Below are 20,223 nucleotides of genomic sequence, written 5' to 3'. Positions count from 1 at the left end.
TGGGGCTGTTCTTCATACAATACTTCCAACCTTCCCGTAGTTTTGAAATTTTCATAATGAAATGCTGGAGGACATGTGGGCACAGCATCTTGAGAAGTCAGAACCCTTTCTCTAAGTATCTTCAGGACACTTAGATCGCAGTGGTGAGGAGACCTGAATCAAGCTGAACTTGAAGCACAGGAGCAGTGGGCTAGGAAGGGAGGGAAGGCATGCCAGGCAGAGGGAGGAACAGAGGGAAATTCTGGAGGTGTCACTGGATCAAGGTACCTGGGCTTCCTCCTTTGTAAAGTAAGAACAGGCCTACCTCGTCGGGCTGTCGTGGAACTACTGGAGGTGATGGCATCCGTGCAGCGCCTGGGAGAAGGCTGTGCTGGTTATCCCGTCTGTCCCTCTCTCCGTTCCCCATCTCCAGAGGTGGACCCACCCCGTGGACCATGTTGCTGGCACCTCCTGCAATCAAAGGGAGGCACTGACGGGAGATCAGAGGACAAGACGAGGGAGGAGTCAAGGCATTTGCTCCTCCTCCCTCAGCCCCAGGCTCAGTGATGCTGCTCTGGCCACAGTTACCCCCTTCTCAACTCAGTTTCTGCTGGATGGTCCCCAGAGTCCCCTGAAGATACCTGTGGCAGGCTCAGGTAACACTGTGCTGTCCCCTTGCCCCCTCAAATCTAGGGGAGGTTACTGCTTCCCCCTGTAACTAGTTCCTGAGTGCCTCTCACCATTCCAAGCTGGTTCCCTTAACCCTGCCCACACCTCTGCAAATGGTCCTTTCATTAAATTGTCTTTGAACTTGGAGCTAAGGCTGCCATCCATTCTTTGCCAGGATCCTAACTGCTACAGGGCCTAGTGCATAGTATGAGCTATTTTCATATACAAATTATGATTAAGCATATGCTCTAGTTTCCCCTTCCCAACCCACAGCCCTCAAAATGTCATTAAAAGTATTTATTTTTTAAATTCTATGCCAGAGCTAGAAAAACAAGAGGTCAGAAATTGTGAGGAATCCCTGAAAGACAGAGACTGATGGAACTGGATGGACAGGGGAAATGACAGCCCACAAGCCACGCAGCTGAAAGCCTCTGAGAGAGGAGGGACCAGCTTTAAGGAAGCTTTCAGCTCACAGATGCCAAGCCAGGAGGCAGGAGGAAGCCTGGACCCCTATCAGGACAAGGCTGGAGAATTCCAGCAGAAGCAGCTGGAGAATTTGGCTCTCCCCGTGCCCCCCTCAGCAGCACAGGTCAAGTCTGGGTAGCAGTGGAGTCTGCCAGGTAGTAGCAGCGAGTGGGGCACTCGGGGCAGCATCCTAGGGCTGCTATCCACCTAGCGGCGAGGGGGCACCCTCATCCAGAAGGGCAGCCACCGGCACACGCTGTCGCCAGCAGGTCCCATCCCTTCCCAGGAGTCACCAGTCCAGGCTATGTGCAATAGTCACAAGCCTTACCAACAGGATAACCTGAAATCTCACGACAAAGTTGAGCGCACAACCAAATTCACCAACCACTGAGGAGAACCAACAACATGAGAAACAACACCAAATTCAGTAAAGAGAAGAACTAAACTAACATCCACGGAAACAGAACTGAATAAGCCCTCAAATAATTAATATCTTCAAAGAGATGAGCCTTCTAACACTTTTAGGCTTGCCCTAAAAAATATTGAATTGGAAATCTTATCAATTAAAAATGTGACCTGGGAGGGTGGTGGTAGGAAATACATCCACTACACACCAATTAGAATGGCTAAAGTCAAAAAAGATCGACAATTCCAAGGCTGGTAAGAATGTGGAGGGACTAGAACTCCCGTAAGCTGCTGGTGGGGATGAAACCATCTGGAAAATAGTTGGGCAGTTTCTTAAAATTTTAAACACACACATACCACACCGTGCAGCCATTCTCCTCCTAGGTATTTATCCAAAAGAAATGAAAACATATGTCCATACGAAGACTTGTACATGTTCATAACAGTTTTGTTTGGAATAGCCAAAACTTGGAAACAACCCAAATATCCAGTAACAATTTGGATTAACCAACGGAGGGTACAGCCGTACGATGGAATACCACTCGGCAATACAAAGGAATGACCAACTGATGTACGTTAAACATGGATGACCTGGAAATAAATATGCTGAGTGAAAGAAGCCAGAAAATAAAGAGTACACACTGATGGTTACATTTATATAAAACCCTAGAAAATGCAAACGAATCTAGGATGACAAAAAGCAGATCAAAGTGTCCCTGCGGAGAGGGATGGGGGAGGGAAGGTCAGGAAGGAGCAATTATAAAGCGATATAAGCAAACTTTCAGAGATGATGGATATGGTCATTATCTTGATTACGATAATTTCACAGGTGTATACCTATGTCAAAACTTAACAAATTATACACTTCAAATATGTACAGTTTATTGTATATCAATTATACCTCAATAAAGTTGTTTTTAAAAAACTTTTTGGAACTGTAAAAAAAAAGAAAAGTTTGTATTGGAAAAGGAGAGTTAAAATGAACAATATTTTCCTCATCTATTTTTGTGCATGTTAGTTTTTACAGGGTACCTCTGAGTGAAAGAGTAAGAGATATAATTAGTAGTCACTTGACAAATCTTAACAAACATTTGGGGGCATATTTTCCAGAAAGTGAGAGAGTTAATGACTCCAATATCCAGGTAATACATCCTTTTGCAATTCCAGTGTTTTCCAATTCTCAAAGCTTATAACAAAATTACACGAGTACCCATTTGACTGACAGCTAATAGAAAAAAATTTTTTTAATGCTTTGATGAGAGATCATGATGTGATTTTTGGCATATTACTCAGAAGAGGTTCATAGAATCAAACAGCAGTACTATAGCAAAAAGTCACCTCTACTAGTTTATGTGATCACAGATTCTCAATGTTTACATTTATAAGAACAAAAATAGGTTATCTGAAGATAACAAACAGAAAAACTTGCAAATGTGACCAAGGAAAACATGTAAGATATTCATTAAGATGGAGAAAGAAGACAGGCACAGATGCACAGGAACCTTCTACATACTTAAAGAGAATATTACAAGGTTTTCCCTGGAGTCCCAGTGGTTAGGACTCCGCCTTTCCAATGCAGTGGGTGTGTGGGTTTGATCCCTGGTCGGGGAACTAAGATCCTGCATGCCGCTGGGTGCGGCCAAAAGAAAAGAGAGAATATTACATATGATTTTACATTAATAAATTTGAAAATCTTGACAGATGCCCATGTGTTATCCTGGGAAAATGTTGGTATTTTACCAAAATTGACCCAAGGAAAACTAAAAGTCCAGAAAAGAGTAATAAAGATTTAAAAAATTAAAAATCCACTCGAGAGTTTTTAAACTTAGGATGGAAAGTCAGAGATGGTTGTTGGAAGATGAATGGATGCTAGAGGCAATGGCAATCACATGTCTACTGTACGGACCCATGTACACACAGGGACCTAACATATGACAAGGGTTGCAGTTCAAGAAGTAGAGAAACTTGGCTACTCGATAAATAACATAAGCCAACTGGATCCGCATTTGGAAAAAAATAAATTATATTCTCTACCACATGTCATTCACAAACATTTATTCCAGGTGAATTAAAGAAAGAAACATAAAGGACAATACTGTACAAGCAATCAAAAAAAACCAGGAAGTAGATAAGTAACCTTGGGTAGAGAAGGTCTGCTGACACAAGACACAAAATATAAAAGGCAAAAATCTGACAAAATAAACTCCAAAACAATTACGGATAAACTGGAAGAAAGAACTGGCTGTATATCTATCTACCTACAAATGAAACAGACTGTATTAAAATTTTTACACCTATTAGTTTAAAAGAGACAACCCAGTAGAAAAATAAGCAAACATATAAGAGAGCAAATCCAAATGGCCAATAAACCTATAAAAAGATGTTTCATCTCATTAGTAATTGGGAAAATCATATTAAAATAAAAACAAAAGACTCTTTCCTAATCAGATGGGCAAAAATTAAAAGACTGGTGACTTCAAATGTTGGAGTGGGAATGGGGAAATGTGTGTTTTCATAAACTATTGATGTTTTAATTCAGGGTGAGGTGGGCAGATGGTAGGAAAAGAAAGAATATACTAAGGGGAGGCGCAAAATGAAACTCAAAAGCCCCCATCATAGATAATCTACCAGAGTGATGCATAGGAAACACGTACTTCTTGTGGGTGTTGAGGGGAACCTCTTGAAAGAACACAGGGGTTTGAAAAGCGTTGAGTGTAAGAACCACAAGACCTTGTAGGAGGGTTTTCAAAGTAATCATGCTTTCCCCTCACCCCGCTCCCAACCCACCCCAGCAAAGGCACACTTCCAGAAGGACTGACATCTCTCTCCCCATCACTGAAAATGTCAGAGGATTCCAGTACCCAGAGCTGGCACCGACATCCACCTTTGAAATGAGCACGGGCTTGGAGTCAGACACTCTCTTGGCACATAGATCAATGGAACAGAATAGAGAGCCCAGAAATAAACCCATGCACTTATGGTCAATTAATCTTTGACAACGGAGGCAAGAATATACAACGGAGAAAAGACAGTCTCTTCAGTAACAGTATGGAGGGTCCTCAAAAAACTAGAAAGAGAACTGTCATATGATCCAGCAATTCCACTCCGGTATATCCAGAAAAAACAAAAACACTAATTCAAAAAATGCACCCCAATGTTCACAGCAGCACTATTTACAATAGCCAAGACATGGAAGCAACCCATTGCCCATCAGCAGACACACAGATAAAGAAGATGTGGTATTATATATGTGTGTGTGTGTGTGTGTGTGTATACACACACACACACACACACACAAATATTACTCAGCCTTAAAAAAAGAATGAAATTCTGCCATTTGCAGAAACAAGAATGGACCTAGAGAATATCATGCTTTGTGAAATAAGTCAGAGAAAGACAAATACTATAGGATATCACTTATATGTGGACTCTGAAAAATACAACCAACCAGTGAATACAACCAAAAAGAAGCGGACTCACAGATACAGAGAACAAGTTATTGGTTACCAGTGGGGAGAGGGAAGGGGGGATGGGTAATACAGGGGTAGGGAAGTAAAAGGTACAAACTATTAGGTGTAAAATAAGCTACAAGGATATACTGTACAACATGGAGAATATAGCTAATATTTTATAAGAACTATAAATGGAGTATTACCTTTAAAAATTGTGAATCAGTATATTACATACCTGTAACATATACTGTACAGCAACTATACTTCAATAAAAAATAAGTAAATAACATTAAACACATATGAGATTCTATTGTGAGCCACAAAAGTAGCGAGAAGTTTTTAAAAAGTGGACTAGGCGGCGCTGGCCAGGCATGATAAACAGTGAGCTCATTAATTGCTATTTGAGACTATCCAGTAGGACGTTTCTGGAGGACAAACTGAAAACCTTTATAACCGTTTACTTAGGAAATATTCCCTTTATTTAGGAAATAATCAGAGGTTGACACTGCCATTCGCAGATTTAAGGGTGTCCACCCAGATAACTCCAAGCGCCTCAGCCCTGCCTTCCCCACCCCACCCCATCCACAGAGAAGGTGGGCAACGATTTCCTTCCACACGGGCCCCAGTCCACAGGCCCCGCAGCCCCACACTCGAGATGGAAGGGCAGGGCGGTGCGAGAGAGAGAAAGACAACTGAGTCTGGCTGGAACTGTAACATATGAAGCTGGAAACCGGGCTGATGGTGTCCCTACGCAGTGCCAGAGAAGGCCGCCTTAACCAGCAAGAGGGACAAGGAAGCTGCCCAGAGAGGCCAAGGAGAGGGTGAGGGTGTGTCATTCAGGTCCTCAGAGTGGCAGACACCACGATGGGATCAGATGTGCAAGAGATTTGTGGAAACCCGTGAAGGATAAAGGAGGAGGTGGCAGAAGGCAGGAAGACCACGATGCGGGTCTGACGCCCGTGAAAGGAGAGAGGGAGCGAGAGCCCCACGCTGCAGGGTGGGTCTGGGGAACCCCCAGCCAGACCAATGGGGAGGCCCCGGGCAAGGCTGCCACGGGTAGAAACAGCGTGGCTAGTGGCTCGAGAGCCCTGCCGGCCTCAGTCATCGTCTGGGAGAGCCCGAGCGGGGAAAGGGCTGGAGACAGAGCGCGGCCTTGGTGTGTGTTGGATCGAAGCTGCAGTGGCTGGAGTTGTGCCATCTGCTCTTGCAGCGGGTTCTCCTGAGGGGGGATTGGAGCGGCGCACCCCCGGTGATGCTGCCGAGGGCATCCAGGGCTCGCTGGACAGGATTCCAGTTTCCAGTCCTGGTCGTCCCAAGACCCTGCCGCACCTCCATCAGGGTCCCAGGAGATCCTTCTACTGATCATAGTTTTACAATGCCCTCATCCCTGGCAGAGAAGTGCTGAACCACCGCACATACGGACACACGTGCACACTGGTGTATACACCACTGCACTCACATCCAGAAGCCACACAGAGCATGCCTGGACTCTGCTGTGCTGGGAAATAACCCCAGGAGGCCTCCCCTCCAAGGCTGGGGAGGTCACCAACCCTATGCGGTCGGAGCTCTGGGTTCCATTCTCACCACCCCCAGCTGACCTTGGAACTACAACCCAGAGGGTCTGATTCCCCTAATCCTGGAAGAGCTTAGAGAGAAGGCTCAGGTCAGCACTCTCTCTGCCTCACTCTCCCTACTGCCTCTTTACACGCCAATTTCTCAACACAAGTGTGTTCAAGCCTTCAGGGGCCTAAAGGGACCAAGGGGAGCCTGCAGGGATAAGAAAAGGAAATAGAGGTGGAGGACCACCCTCCTTCATAGCCCTTGAAATTCCATTTTGTTCCATTTCCCTGGATATAACAGTCCTTCACACTTTAGCGTGAATTAGTCTGTTATGTTGCCTTCTTCAAGAAGGGGCTCAGCACGTCAGCCGTGGGCATCCAGAGTGAGATGGTCAAACATAGTTGGGGATGTGAAGGAAGAAGAGAGACATCCAGGAAAATCCACCTTCTCTGAGAATCAGGTGCACTACGGGCAGGTGCTCTTGGCTCTCCCTGCCCTCCCACCCTTACTCTGAAGTAGCAGGGGCCCCAGCTCGCATCAGTTCTGCAACAGCTGACCCACGCTGAAGACACAGGCGGCCGAGCGCACTTCACATGTAGCCACTTTTAATGCTCAAAAGCTCTGTACAAAAAAAAAAAAAATCACGAATGAATCCTCACAACACCCCTGTGAGGTAGGTAGGCAAGTATTATTCTCCCATTTTACAGATAGGGAAACTGAGGCAGAGAGGTGATGTGACCAGCCAGTAGTCCCAGCACAGCTGAAAGTCAGGGCCAACCGTGAGAATGCAAAGGATCCCTCCCAGTTCAGCCCTGATCTCTGACCCCTCATCTAGACCTTGTCTGCAACAAAATGAACACTTTTTACTACATGCAAAAATAAAACCAAAAACAACAACAAATCTGGAAAGGTAGTGAACAGACATACAGTAGATTTGCAAAAGAATTCAGCCAAAATGGTCATAAATTTTCCAACACTAGGTAGATGTGAACAACTCTGGCCTCTTCCCCCTTTTCAAAACACCATGACCGGTGACACATCACCTGTTTCTCTGCACAAGTGCCGGTGTCCAACCAAGAGAGACCTCCCTGGCCCCAACGAGCCAGGCCAGGAGGACAGCGTCCACACCACTCAGCCCCTGTGCTTCGGGGGACACCAGCCCCAAGAGGGAGAGCCGCAGACTCAGCTCAACACCGCCTGCCTCTCCGAGCAACCCTCCCACTGTCTGCACAGAGCTGGTCCCGGCAGCTGCTAACTCAGCAGCACTTGGCCCCTTCTGCCCCCACTGGAAGGATGCTCAGCAATGATGGCCTGGAATCCACGTGCCGCCTCACGCCATCCTTGGCCCACTCTCACATGCCCCACTGCTCACTCAGGGCCACCCGGCAGTCTCCGGGGCTCCTGCCACAGCAGGTCGGGGCACAGGCCACTCTGGATGGCGGGGCAGGGAGGCAGTGCTTCCCTAGACCTCCCGCCCATGGTTCCAGAGAAATGGAGCTGGCCTCTTCCACAGGGCTGCATGCACCTTCTGGAAGCTCCTTCTTCCCCCGAGAGGGACTCCATTTCATTTTCAGCTCCCTGGAAACCTCCAAAGTCCTGCCAGCCCAGAGGAGGGGAGAGGGCAAAGGAAGGAGAGGCAGAGGCCCCTGCGGGACACACCGGGCATGTGGTTGTCCTTCAAGTCTCCAGGTTGAGACAAGGCATGAGAGGCAAGAAAACTGGGTAAAGCTGCCTTTAAGCTAACAAATCAGCCCGCACACAGTCCACTCCCCAGGGAGCCCGGGGCCCCCAGGGCGGTGCTCAGGCAGCGAAACGGGAGAAGCTGCGTGGGAAAGCCAAGAGAGAGGGCAAGAGGGAAGCCAACACTGGCCAGGGCCGCTCCGCCAGGGCCCGTCAGAGCCGCTCGGGGGAGAGGGGAGGGCGAAGCGGCGAGGGGCTTCGCTTGGCAACTTGGGGAGTGAGCTCCTTGCAGACGTGATGCCACACCGGCCTTCCTGCAGACCCTCCCCGCGCCTGCCATTCACAAAGTATCACTGTGCACCAACTGTCCTATAAAAACTCTTTCAGAAAAGGGGTCCCCACCCATGCCGGTCTCTCTGCTAAGCTGAGGAATCATTTCTCAGGGCCGCTGTCAGTGAGCAGCACCAGCACCCCCAGCCTGCGAGGGTAGGAGGTGGCCCCGTGGGAGGCGACGGTAGCAGGGGCAGGGGGAGCGCGTCCTACAGGAAGTCCCATTCCTACAGGACGTCCCCTGCAGAGGAGGGCTCAGGGCTGTGGCTCTGCTCCTGCCACCGGCAGCGCAGCCTCGAGAAGGGCTGGTCCTCCACGCTCTCAAGCTCGGGGAAGCCCAGCTGGTTGAGGATCTCGTAGATGCCGGCCTGTGCTGCCACCTGGGGAGGACAGCAGAGATGGGGGCAGAGCTCCAGGGAAGGGGGGTAATCATTCAGGTCCCCCATCCCCCTCTGTCACACCATCCTCCCCTCACTGGGCTCCACAGATACAGGCGAGTCTGGGGCCCAGCGCTGCCTCCCCCCAGCTCAGTGACCTGCACAAGTTTGCGTCTCGATTACTATTAACTGCTCTGTGCTTCCACTCCCTTATAATAGGACTGCACAGTGTGGAGGGCGGCACTGCACAGAAAGCGCCCGGCAGGTAGTGAACAAGCGGAGAGCAGCACGGGAGGCCAAGCACGCCCCACGCCTGCGTAGCCCCGACGCTCCCATAGGGACCTCGGGAGCAGAGGCCAGCTGCTCCCGGTATTACAGCCAGGCCCTCAGGGCGCGCTGGGGAAGGCAGTGTGGGTGCAGCAGCCAGCAGGGGCCCTTTGGCCGTGAGTTCCAGCTGTGGAGCAGGCAGGCCCACCAAGGGCCTCAGCTCAGGCGGGTTAACTGGGGCCTCCCTGGACACTCTCCACACAGCCCTATGACCCAGACCCTGGCACTAGACTCAAACCACTCAACGACCAGCCTCCTTCTCTCCCCACCGCCCCGGGGGATGGAGAGGATGCAGGCTCCACTCCAAACAGAGGCCCCTGCCCTCTGTTCATCCCGAGGCTGGAACCCACGCTAGGGGCTGGACCAGCAGTTCTCGCCCTCCTTGATGTCCCCAAACACCCACTACCCAGGTTCAGCCAGCGAGCTCCCCAGCCCCTGGTCCCCCTGATTTCAGCTCTCTGAGCAGAACCCAAGCAGAAGTGTCCTAGGTCCCCCACCACCTTCACCTCCACCTCCAAGAGGAAGCTGAGCCCAAGGCCTGCTCAAGAGGGTAGCCCCAAGGTGGCCTTGGTGTGACCCATGCCCTATCAGGACCACCCAGAAGGCTCACCTTCAGCAGAAACGCCCGGCAGCCACCACTCCCGCCACCAGGCCCCGTGGTGGCCTCCCTGCCTCTGTTCCCTCACAGCTCTGACCCCACGTGCACACAGACCTAAGCCCCCCTACCCTTCCTATACCCAGCACAGCCGCCCATCCTCCTGCACACCTGCCCCACGGGAGCTAATTCCAGCCCTGAGTCCAGATTAGAACTGCCAGGACAGTCTGGTGAGGTCAGTAGGGGCCAGTGTCCCGGCGGAGAGGTAATTACAGGCCCCTCTGCCAAGGAGGGAAGGAGGCCTTTCTCCTGCCCTAGAGGTGCCGAGGCAGCGGCTCTTCCTCTAAAAGCAGCCGAGCTGGGGGAAGAAACAGGAAGAGGCAAGCAGAGAGGGAGGGTGGAGGCGGCAAGAGAGGGCAGCGTCTCAGGCCAGATATGGTGGGCTTTGGCGCCAAACAACCTGCTCTAACGCTGACCGTGAACACGGCACCTAACCTCTCTGCGCTCAGTCTCCTCCTCTGTAGAATGGGAGCATACAGTCGCCACGTAAGGCAGACCCGCTCACACGAGCTCTGGCAGATGGCACTGTATGCATCTCACGGAATCCCCACCACAGCCTCCTGAGGTGGTGCTGACGTTGTAACGCCGAGGACAGCAGCTCAGAGGGGCTAACTAACTTGTCCGAGGCCACGGTTGCAAGGCAGCAGGGGCCGAGCCACAGCGGGAAGCCAGAAGGGCACAACAGTGGGCAGGCGTGTAGCACCCAGGTGACGCTGGCCTGGGGGACGCAGGCAGGGAGCAGGGGCTCAGCCCAGCACCCGCCCTGCTGTGTCCCCAGGCGCCTCGTCTCCTCCCTCCCCCGCCTCACCCATCCACTCACTGCCTGCTGAGCGCGGAGGCCGTGCTGGGAACCCAGAGCTGAACGAGACACGATCTCAGGCACAGGGAAGCGTCCTGTACAGTGAGATGAGAACTCTGCCCGCTCAACCCTGCCCGCCTGTCCCTGGGCCCGGGGAAGACGCACAGGGCGGTCCCGGCCCCCGCCCCCGCCCTCACCTCCCGCATCCAGGTGCTGAAGGGCCTCTGCCAGGAGCCGGCCTTCTCCAGGTGGAGGTATGCGTTGAAGAGCACCAGGCAGACGTAGCGTTCCAGGTACTGCAGGCTCCGCAGCTGCAGCCTCCGGGCCTCCCGCTCTGACTTGGCCGCTTTCGCCTAGAGGACGGACGGCACGGGGCGGGAGTCAGAGTGGGTGCTCACCCCCAGCCGGGGACACTCCACACACGCTCTACACACATACACCCGACTCACACACTCACAGACTCTCACAATCGTACACAGCCCCCCCCCACACACACATATACACACTCACACACACCTCACACACCACATGCCCTCGGTCACACACACCCCACACACAACACAGTCACATACACACACACACACTGCATACACACACTCACACACAAACCATACACACACACACCGACATACTTACACACATACAGACACACTCCCACACAACACACACACTCTCCAAGGCTGGGGACAGACACAGAAAGACCACAGAAGCAGGGTCAGCAACAGGGACGGGAGCTCAGGGAGGGACAGGCTGGGATGGAGGGTGGGGCATCGGTCTTTTGAATGGCAATCCTGAGCACCTTCTAGGAGAACAGGCCATGCTAGGGAGGGAAGGAACAGCCGAGTGACTAAAGGTAGCTTCCCAGAGAGCACAGGATGCAGCTGGGCCTTGAGGGCCTGCGTGGACTCGGATAAAGACAGTGAACACCAGACGGGGCGGCCAGAGGTGAGGATGGTGCCCAGCAGGTAGGGGGACCGGGAAGGGGCTGGCCTGGCTGGAACAAGGGTGTGAAGGGACAAGACGGGAACTGGGTTGGCCCCCAACTGTGGAAGCCACCCTGGCGCCAAGAAGTCTACCCTCTAAGCCAGCTTCCCAACCCTGGCGTGCAGATGCCTGGGCCCCACCCCAGACCAATCAGACGGGAACCTCCAGGGGGTGGGCCTGGGCACAGGGACAGTGAAAAGTCCCCGGGGCCATTCTAGGGAGCCAGGGTTGAGCTCTGTGGCTTTCGCACCGGGGAGCCACTGAAGCTTTGAGAATAGGAGGGACCTGTTAACGGAAGACTCGCGGGAGACTAACGCTCAGAAGGAAGAGGCCTTACATGGGGTCCCCTCCAGGTCCTCCTCCGTGTCGGGCCCAGTGGGAAGGCGGGGGGACAAGGCCCAGGACACACAGAGCCAGCTCTCCCCCTGCCGGGTGGCTGCCACCATATCTGAGCGTGCTCCTCCAACCCACCGCAGAGGGACCGTCACCCTAGCGGGGAGCCCGGGGGACTGAACGCCACACCTCACCTTGCACTTGCACCCTCCCCCTGCTCACCCACACCACCCCCACCCTGGCCTCCAGCCAGAGCCCACGGCAGCTCTCTCTGCTCCAAGAAGAGGATGTGGCATAGCGGCCATACCTTCAGGCAGCGGGAACACCCAGGGGAGGGACAGCCAGCCCCCGGGCCTCTGGGAACCAGGAAGGGCAGCCTCCCAACAACTGGGCCACAGCTGGAAGCCCTCCCACGTAGGCACACGTCAGCCTACACGAGTCTCCTCCAGGCCGCTTCAGGAAGGCTCCTGGGTAGGCCCCCGCCCCAGACACGACACGACCCACAGCCCTAAGAACCGCGAGCTGGAGCGGGCTTGCTTGTGGGACCTGGAGTCTCGCACCTCCCACTTCTGCCTCGGGTGACTCAGCCTCTGAGGCCTCTGCCGTCTTTGCCCCCAGGGTCGTGGGAGTGGGCGGTTGGCCCACCACCCCGTCCAGAAGGAGCTCTGGAACCTTGGGGACAGCGAACAGGGCCCAGCTGGGGCAAGGGGACCACAGCCAGCACCCTGACTCCCTGGGAGACAAGACTGGGCTCTGGTCCCAGCTCTGCCATTTAAACTCTCAGCCCCACGTTGCTGGAGGTCACATCGCTCAGTAAAGTATGGCATGAGGAAGCACCTATAAACCCTGGGGGGCCACACGGGTCCAGCCATTCACAGAACGGGGGCCACAGCCATGGCACAAAGGTGGGGCACACACAGGCCCTGCCCGCAGACACTCGTGGTCTGGGGGAGACAGGGGACAACTGCCAAGCACCCAGTGCAGCCGGACCACGGGATCGAGGCAAGGCAGGTAGTGGACGAGGGAGGGCCTCCAAGACGAGGAGGATTTGAGGTGCCCTGAGAGGGGGAGGAAAGGGTCAAAGAGTGAGGCAGAGGGGGAGGGGCTTGTAGCAGCAGGGGGCCCAGAGCCAGGAAAGCCCTGACCCTACAGACAAAGGGGCCAGCGAGGGCTTCTAGATGTGAGGGTAGGAATGGCCCCAAGGCCACGGGTGCGGGAAGTTGACTGGGGCCGGTAGGGGCAGGACGTCTACTGTTTTAAGGATGGCTCAACCAACCAACTGCTCAAAGAAAAGCAGTTTTGCTTAGAAATTAGGCAGTGGACCAAAAAAAAAAAAAAAGAAGATTTTACCTAAATACAAACTGCGGCCAATACAGCATGACTCTGCCTGTCTCTAAGGGTGACTATTTCATGCCGCGCGGCGCTGGGCATTCACCACCCGATCCCTTACGCTGCTCCCCAGTCTCCATCCAAAGGCTGGGAGCCTAGTTAAACACATTTTCTTAGAAAGAAAGAAAGGAATTCACCCACAGTGCCACCAGGCAGAGTCATTTTAAACTACTTTCAAGAGCTCAGAAGTAACTTCCTGTTGGGTGTGAAGAGGCCTCAGCTCGGGACTTGGCCCCGGGCGCAGAGCCGCGGCGGCTCTATCCTCTTGGTGCCCCTGCTCCAGAGGGGACAGAAGCCTGCTGCCCCCAGAGATTCCAGCAAGGATTCTGAGGAACACCTTGGGTGGAGAGGTCAAGTGATTCCTTCCGAGACCCTACTGGCAAGGTAGGGTGGAATTATCTCTAAATTCAGACCACTGGGTCAAGGTGACGCCGGACACCCACCGGAAGGTTCCGTGGGCGCTTCCTGCCCGACCGCAGTCTATGATTTGAGACAATGACCCATCTTCCTAGCAAAGCCCTGGTTTCCTTAAAGTCACCCCAGGTTGGCACTGTCTGGGGAAGAGGACAGGCCAGCCACCTCCAGTAGATAAAAATAGTGGAGCTGTTTTTAGATGGCCTGGCAGGCCAGGCTGTCATTAGCTGTGGTGGAGCGGACAGGGCTTCCTCGTCCACTGGGGGCTAAGCGCTAAAACAGACGGGGCCCAGGGAAAGTGGCCAGGGCCCTGGGTTCGTCAGGCCTCTCAAGCCTCCAGTCTGCCCAGCATCAACGTGGGCCCCGAGGTGCGCTGCTCCTTGCTGGGCCACGTGGGAGAGGCCCGTGGAGGCAGGGCTGGAAAGCCTCCCCGGGTGTGCCCAGGCCCCCTGCATGCAGGTGCCAGGCTGAGCACAACGCACGCAGATCTGATGAGGAGATTCTAATATGCCCTCCAGCAAACCCATGAAGCAAGAGGGACACTTCATGGTGCAGATGGGGCTCAGCAAGGTCACAGAGCTCCAAGCTGGGACATGAACTCCAAAACCCCAGCTCTCCTAACACCCTAGGCCTTTCCACCACAGTCAAGTCCAAGTGCTCCCTGCCTCACTCTTGCTTCCGTACCTTTACCCTCTCTCTTCCTCCTACCTGGAATGCCCTCCCCTCCGCCGGGGCTGGCCGCGTTCAGCTGTCCCTCCAGGCCCTGGACAAGCCACTGCCTCCCGAGGCTCTGAAGCATCCAGCCCCACCGCGCGCTTCCCAGCCTCCTCTGCTCTGCACCAGTTCACTAACTACTGCATTACGTTCCATCGCGAAGGCTTCTAATTGCTTCTCCAAGGCATGACTGGCCTCCTCAAGACAGCGATACGCCGGGGCGGCAGGCACCAGATTACAGCCAGGTTTCCATCTCCGCCTCCCTCCTGCTGCCCTGAGCGTCTGACTAGGACCCAGCGTGCAGAGGGTGCTCAGCTGGTCAACGGGCACTCACTCCCTGGGTCATGTCGCCCTTTCAGTGTCATACTCTCAGTGTCATCTAGGACTGAGCTTCCAGATTCCCTGGGGACCCCCACGTGTGCACCTGTGCCGGGGGCTCCGGACTCAGACGTGTAACCACTGCTCAAGAGCTCCACGTGGACAAGGTTCGGGCTCCTCAAATTCCACAGCACACTCCACACGGGCCTCGGGACCGCTCCCCAAACCTGCCCTGCCCACAAGCTCGCCATCTCACAGGCGACTCCTGCTGCTAAGGCCCAAACCGACATCCCTCCTCCACTTCTCCCTTTCTCAGCCCCACATCCAGCCAATCAGGGAATCCTGTCAACTCTATGTCAACACACCCCCAGAAGCTGCCCCCTCTCACGCCCCAGTCAAGCCACCTCATCTCAGTGACGGCATCTGACTGGCCTCCCTGCCACCGCCCTCAACCCCGCCCCTGCTGTCTATTCCCCGTGCGGCACCAGAGTGACCCTGCAGTCATTACTGGAACCTCCCTGCTGCCCTCTCCCCACCCGCTCCCCAGGAACAAGCATGGCCTGGCGACCACCGCCCTCCAGCTGAGGCGGGGTCCAGACTGGGCGGGCGGCCCAAAGCCCTCAAAGATGGTCAGTTTCTAAGGGGCAGGGCCCCAGAGCTCAGACCCCACCCTTCTTCTCAAAATTGAACGCCACCCCTCTCCTTGGGGGCTTTGCATGAGTCCCTGCAGACTCCATCCTCAGGCCTGCGTGGGCTTGAAGGGCCTCACGCCCAAGGATGCTTTCCACGCCTAGTCTCCAGAAGGGAGAAAGAGGCCCTTGCCCCAGAGGCGGGTAACTGATTTTCCAAAGATGTCATATTTTGATCAGCACTTTCAAAGCATGAAGGGGCTAAACCTGGCACCATGTGCTTCTCTGATGTTCGTTCAACAAACACCAGTCACCCTTAGACCAGGTTCTGGGATTCAGTGCTGACCAGACACGGTCCTGGCCTCAGGATCCCACTGTCCCTACACATAACCAAGGTAGTCAGCCTGGTGTCCCGGCCACTGTACACCCCACTCCCACCTCGCCGGTACCCAGGCAGGTGCTCACCGCCACCCCTCAAGGCAGGTGGGGCAGCAGTAGTGACCCCGGGTGACAGATGGAAAAGCAGAGGCCCAGGCAGGTCAAAGTGATTTGCCCAAGGTTGTGCCAGAAGTTACTAGCAGAGCCTGGGCTAGAACCAGGGTTTCCGACCCCCTCCCAGGGCTCTTCTGGTTGCTGGAGAAGAGCGCCCTCTCCTGGAGACCAACGATGTGGACAAAGAACCAAAAGATACAGAGGTGGTAGAGGGGGCGGCCTTCCTATTTAATCACACAATGACTTACGCAACTGTCCGCTTTCCATCCGCTCACAGGCAGACATCTGTGAAGCCCTACTTGTGCCAGGCAGGGTCTGAGTCAGGGTTTCAGGGATGAGCCCTTGTACGTGGAACAGAGATGAGCAGCAGAAAGAGGCGCCTTTAGTGACAACCACGAACTTGACAATGACAGCAATGAGCACAGAGGCAGGGTCTCAGGAGACGGAGAGGGTGCGGGGGGGAGGGGGGAGGCAGGGAGACGGTGGGGTTGAGATCTGAACCCCTCCCAAACCACTGAAAATCCCAAGCCTGATGGCGCACATTCAGAAACCACGCCCGGCACCCTGTCAGCGTTCCCCTGACGGATGCCGTTGCACAAACCAGCACAGTCCCCCGGAGGGTGGAAGTGGTTCCAGCTCAGCCGTCTGATGGGAACGAAGGGAAAGCAAGGGAGGTCTCAACTACTGAGAACATGAGCCTACTCACACACTCACACACTCTCACACTCACACTTACACACACAGACCCACACCCACACACTCCATCTGAATGAAAGCTGCTCACCAATCCACTGGCTCTATTTTGGCCTGGTGTGAAAGAGCCTTGGGAAGCAACCCTTTCCTTCCATCATATTTTACGCGACAGCTCACAGCATTCCAGGGTTGCTCTAATTGCAGGGCCTGAGACACTTTACCTACCAGGATGAGGTCTCCAGGGAACAACTTTGGCCATGCCGGAGTCTTGGAGAGACAGAGAGAGACCGACTTGGGGCTCAGGGCCAGAGCTCTCTCTCTCTACATTTCTCTTAAGAAATACTCTTCGGGACTTCCCTGGTGGTGCAGTGGTTAAGAATCTACCTCCCAATGCAGGGGACACGTGTTCAATCCCTGCACCGGGAAGATCCCACATGCCGCAGAGCAACTAAGCCCGTGCGCCACAACTACTGAGCCTGTGCTCTAGAGCCCGCGAGCCACAATTACTGAGACTGCGTGCCACAACTACTGAAGCCCGCGCACCTAGAGCCCGTGCTCCACAACAAGAGAAGCCACCACGGTGAGAAGCCCGCGCACTGCAATGAAGAGTAGCCCCCACTCGCTGCAACTAGAGAAAGCCCGCACAGCAACGAAGACCCAATGCAGCCAAAAATAAATAAATAAATAAATTTATTTTAAAAGAAGAAATAATCTTCGCCCTTGCGGTGCTGAGCTGGATCTCTCTGACCTCTTAGCAACTCTGCACCAACCCAGGGCAGTGCAACCAGGAAGGGCTGGTGGCTTCCTTGCCAGCCCTTTTTTTTCTGCCACAAGAGAACTGTCCCCTGGGTCATGGCCATCACAGTGAAGGAAAGGAATGCAGGCCAAGGAGTTAGAGACTGGTGCTAACCCTGCCTCCAGCTGGTCACAAAACTTCATTAGGCCTCAGTGTCTTCCTCAGGAAAATGGGTCTAATAAAACACACCCTCGCCTCCTCACCAGCTGCTCTGAGGATCAGAGGAAAGAGAGGGAAGTTCTTAGAAAACTCAAAAAGCGCGGCTCAAAGTTAAAGCATCACAGTCTATAAAATAAATCTCGATTTGAGACCAAAGGACGTTTTACTTCTCTCCGTGTGGTACCTTCACCTCAGATTTTCCTCAAACTCCTCCGAAGGGACAGACGGGAGACACATCAGACTGTCTCAAACACAGAACTAACACAGAATTAATGTCACTAGCCAAGGCTAAGGAAAAATGCCCTTGGCATTAATGATTCTAACAGGACTTCCTTCAGGAGCCCTGACCTTGGTTTCTGTCACAAATATTTTCCCTTTCCAGGCCCAGCAAGAAACACACTCATTCACCCGATGGTGTCACCCCTGTGGGCTGGGGGCCCCCTGGATTCTCCTCAGTCGGGGGCCCAGTCTTCTCACCTCTATTCCAAACTCATGGAGTGGCTTAGTTCAAAGGATTTTCTCTTTCTTTTTTCCTATTGAGGCATTTTTAAAAATACCCTGAGCACTGTGGCCCCCTCACACACATGGGGTGATCAGGCCCTGAGCCAAACTCACTGCCTCTATAGGAATGGAGGAGGCATCACGGGCTGCAGCCCCCAGAGGCCAGGCAGCCTGAGACAGGCCTCGGCAAAGAGAGGCGTCCAGACTGCTACACCGGGGAAGGTCTGTCTCCACGGAAAATGTGTGCACAGGTTTGGCCCCATGCCCTTCTACAGCCAAGACCCAAGTGTGGGATGTCTTCTTGTCCGCTGGGCTCCTCCCCTTACTTAGGCGGGGAATACAAGGACAAGGACCATGGCTTCCAGGCCTTATGCTTTCCCCCAGTGGGGCCGCAGATGGGCAAGGGAGGTGAAACTGCCCCCTCTTCCTTGGGCGGCAGTGTGGCACAGTGGAGAGGGTCTGATCTGGGAGTCGGGGGCTGGAGTCGTGCTCTCCTCCTGCCATCATCTACCAGCTGTGTGCCCTCGGACAAGCCCAGGGCCTCCCTTCCTCAAATGGAGGTAACGTTACAAGCTGACTTGGTCAGGCACAGGCACACAGGGAGGACCGAGCCAGACTGTGGATGTGAAAATGTATACAGTCAGCCTGGCGTGGACACCTCCCAGGCTGGTTCTGAGCCTGGCGTGGACACCACGCAGGCCCCATGTGTCCTTGGCCCCCTGGCCTCCAGCGACTCCCAGCCTCCCCTCATGAGCCCCTCCCTCTGCCCTCTCCCGGCCCACCCCACCCAGTCACCCCCAGGCCCTCATCACAGACTCCAGTGCCATCCGAGTCTGGAGGAACGTTAGGGCTTACTGAGTACCTCCACTCGGCTATAGAGAAGTGTCTCCCAAACCTCCCCTGGGGCCGGGTAAATCCAAGGGCCTGCCTTCCTGCCCTCACTGCATCTCGGGGACGGCTCTTTCTGGAAGTACAGCAGTTAATTAATGCAGAGGGAACGAGGGAGCCGGTGTATCAGCATTTTGCAAACCCCCAAGGAAATAAGGAATCCAGGGGATGACCACCAGCAGCCGCCAGGTCACAGCAGAGGCCACAGGACCTTCCAGGCCCCCGCGGCAGCACACGGCACCACCCGCGACTGTGCCGGCCAAACACCAAGCCAAGTCCGATCAAGCCTCTGCTCTACCCATTTACAGGAAGCACGGGAACTGCAACACAGGCTCAACTAAACCCACAGGTGCAATCGGCAAGCTCCAGACTGTGGGACGCGCGGGAAGATAACCTGGTTACCTCGTCACGTTCACTTCAGGGGAGGAAAGGAGGAGAAATGTTCTAGATTCATTGAGACGTAAGGGCCTCATGAGCCAAATGCCACCCGTGGATCTTGTTTGGGTCCTGCTCCAACTGCAGAAATACATCGTGAGATCAGTAAGAAAATCTAACACTGACTAGGTATTGGAGGATGAGAAATCACTGTCGTTTTAGGTGTGATAATGGCGTTATGATGGTCTTTATTTTTTTTTTTTTTGGCCACGCCGCAGCTTGCGGGATCTTAGTTGCCCAACCAGGGATCGAACCCGTGACCCCTGCAGTGGAAGCACAGCGTCCTAACCCCTGGACCACCAGGGAAGTCCTTATGATGGTCTTTTTTTTAAAAGATCCCTTCTTTGATGGATATGCTGAAATATTTATAGAGGAAGTAATATGAGGTCTGGGACTTGTTTCAAAATAATCCAGTTGCGGTAGTGGGTGGCACTGGTAGGGCTTCAGATGAAATAAGACTGGCCCCGATTCCTGAAGCTGGGAGGTGGGCACACAAGGGTCTGTGGAAATTATTCTCCCTACCTTGAGTTGTTCTGTTTGAAATTTTCCAAAATAATTTGAAAAAATAAGTTCCTATTTTTCAACTCAGTCAATAATCCTACTTCTAAGAATCAGCCTCAGAAACAAGCCACATGGATGGAAGAGCAGCACGTGCTGTGAGGCTCACGGTATCATCACCTGCCCAGAGAACAACAGGAAGTGATCTCACGGGCCACCTCCACAGGAAGAGCAGGCGATGCCGCAGTACATCCACTCAACCAGGTATCATGCCGACATTAC

The 20,223-nt window shown here is 53.6% G+C and overlaps 1 protein-coding gene across 3 annotated transcripts in view; it reads right to left on the bottom strand.

The window, feature by feature from the left end:
* Positions 1–310: 310 nt before the first annotated feature.
* PALD1 (phosphatase domain containing paladin 1) overlaps positions 311–20,223 on the bottom strand; it is an 89,237-nt gene continuing 69,324 nt past the window's right edge. For 2 of the 3 annotated variants that reach the window (XM_082673745.1, XM_082673746.1), the window contains exons 19-20: positions 10,896–11,051; positions 7,125–8,920 (exon numbers count right to left, since the gene is read on the bottom strand). In XM_082673745.1, coding sequence (XP_082529871.1) covers positions 8,768–8,920; positions 10,896–11,051 — 309 coding nt within the window. In that variant the 3' untranslated portion in view covers positions 7,125–8,767. Of the gene's footprint in view, positions 451–7,124; positions 8,921–10,895; positions 11,052–20,223 lie in introns of those variants that run through there. The other variant, XM_082673747.1, reaches the window with a different exon arrangement.

Source organism: Grampus griseus (genome assembly GCF_964374135.1).
Source record: "Grampus griseus genome assembly, chromosome: 16".
NCBI classification, from domain to species: Eukaryota; Metazoa; Chordata; class Mammalia; order Artiodactyla; family Delphinidae; genus Grampus; species Grampus griseus.
The sequence above is the reverse complement of the archived record's forward strand: the minus strand, read 5'-3'. Positions and strand labels throughout refer to the sequence as shown.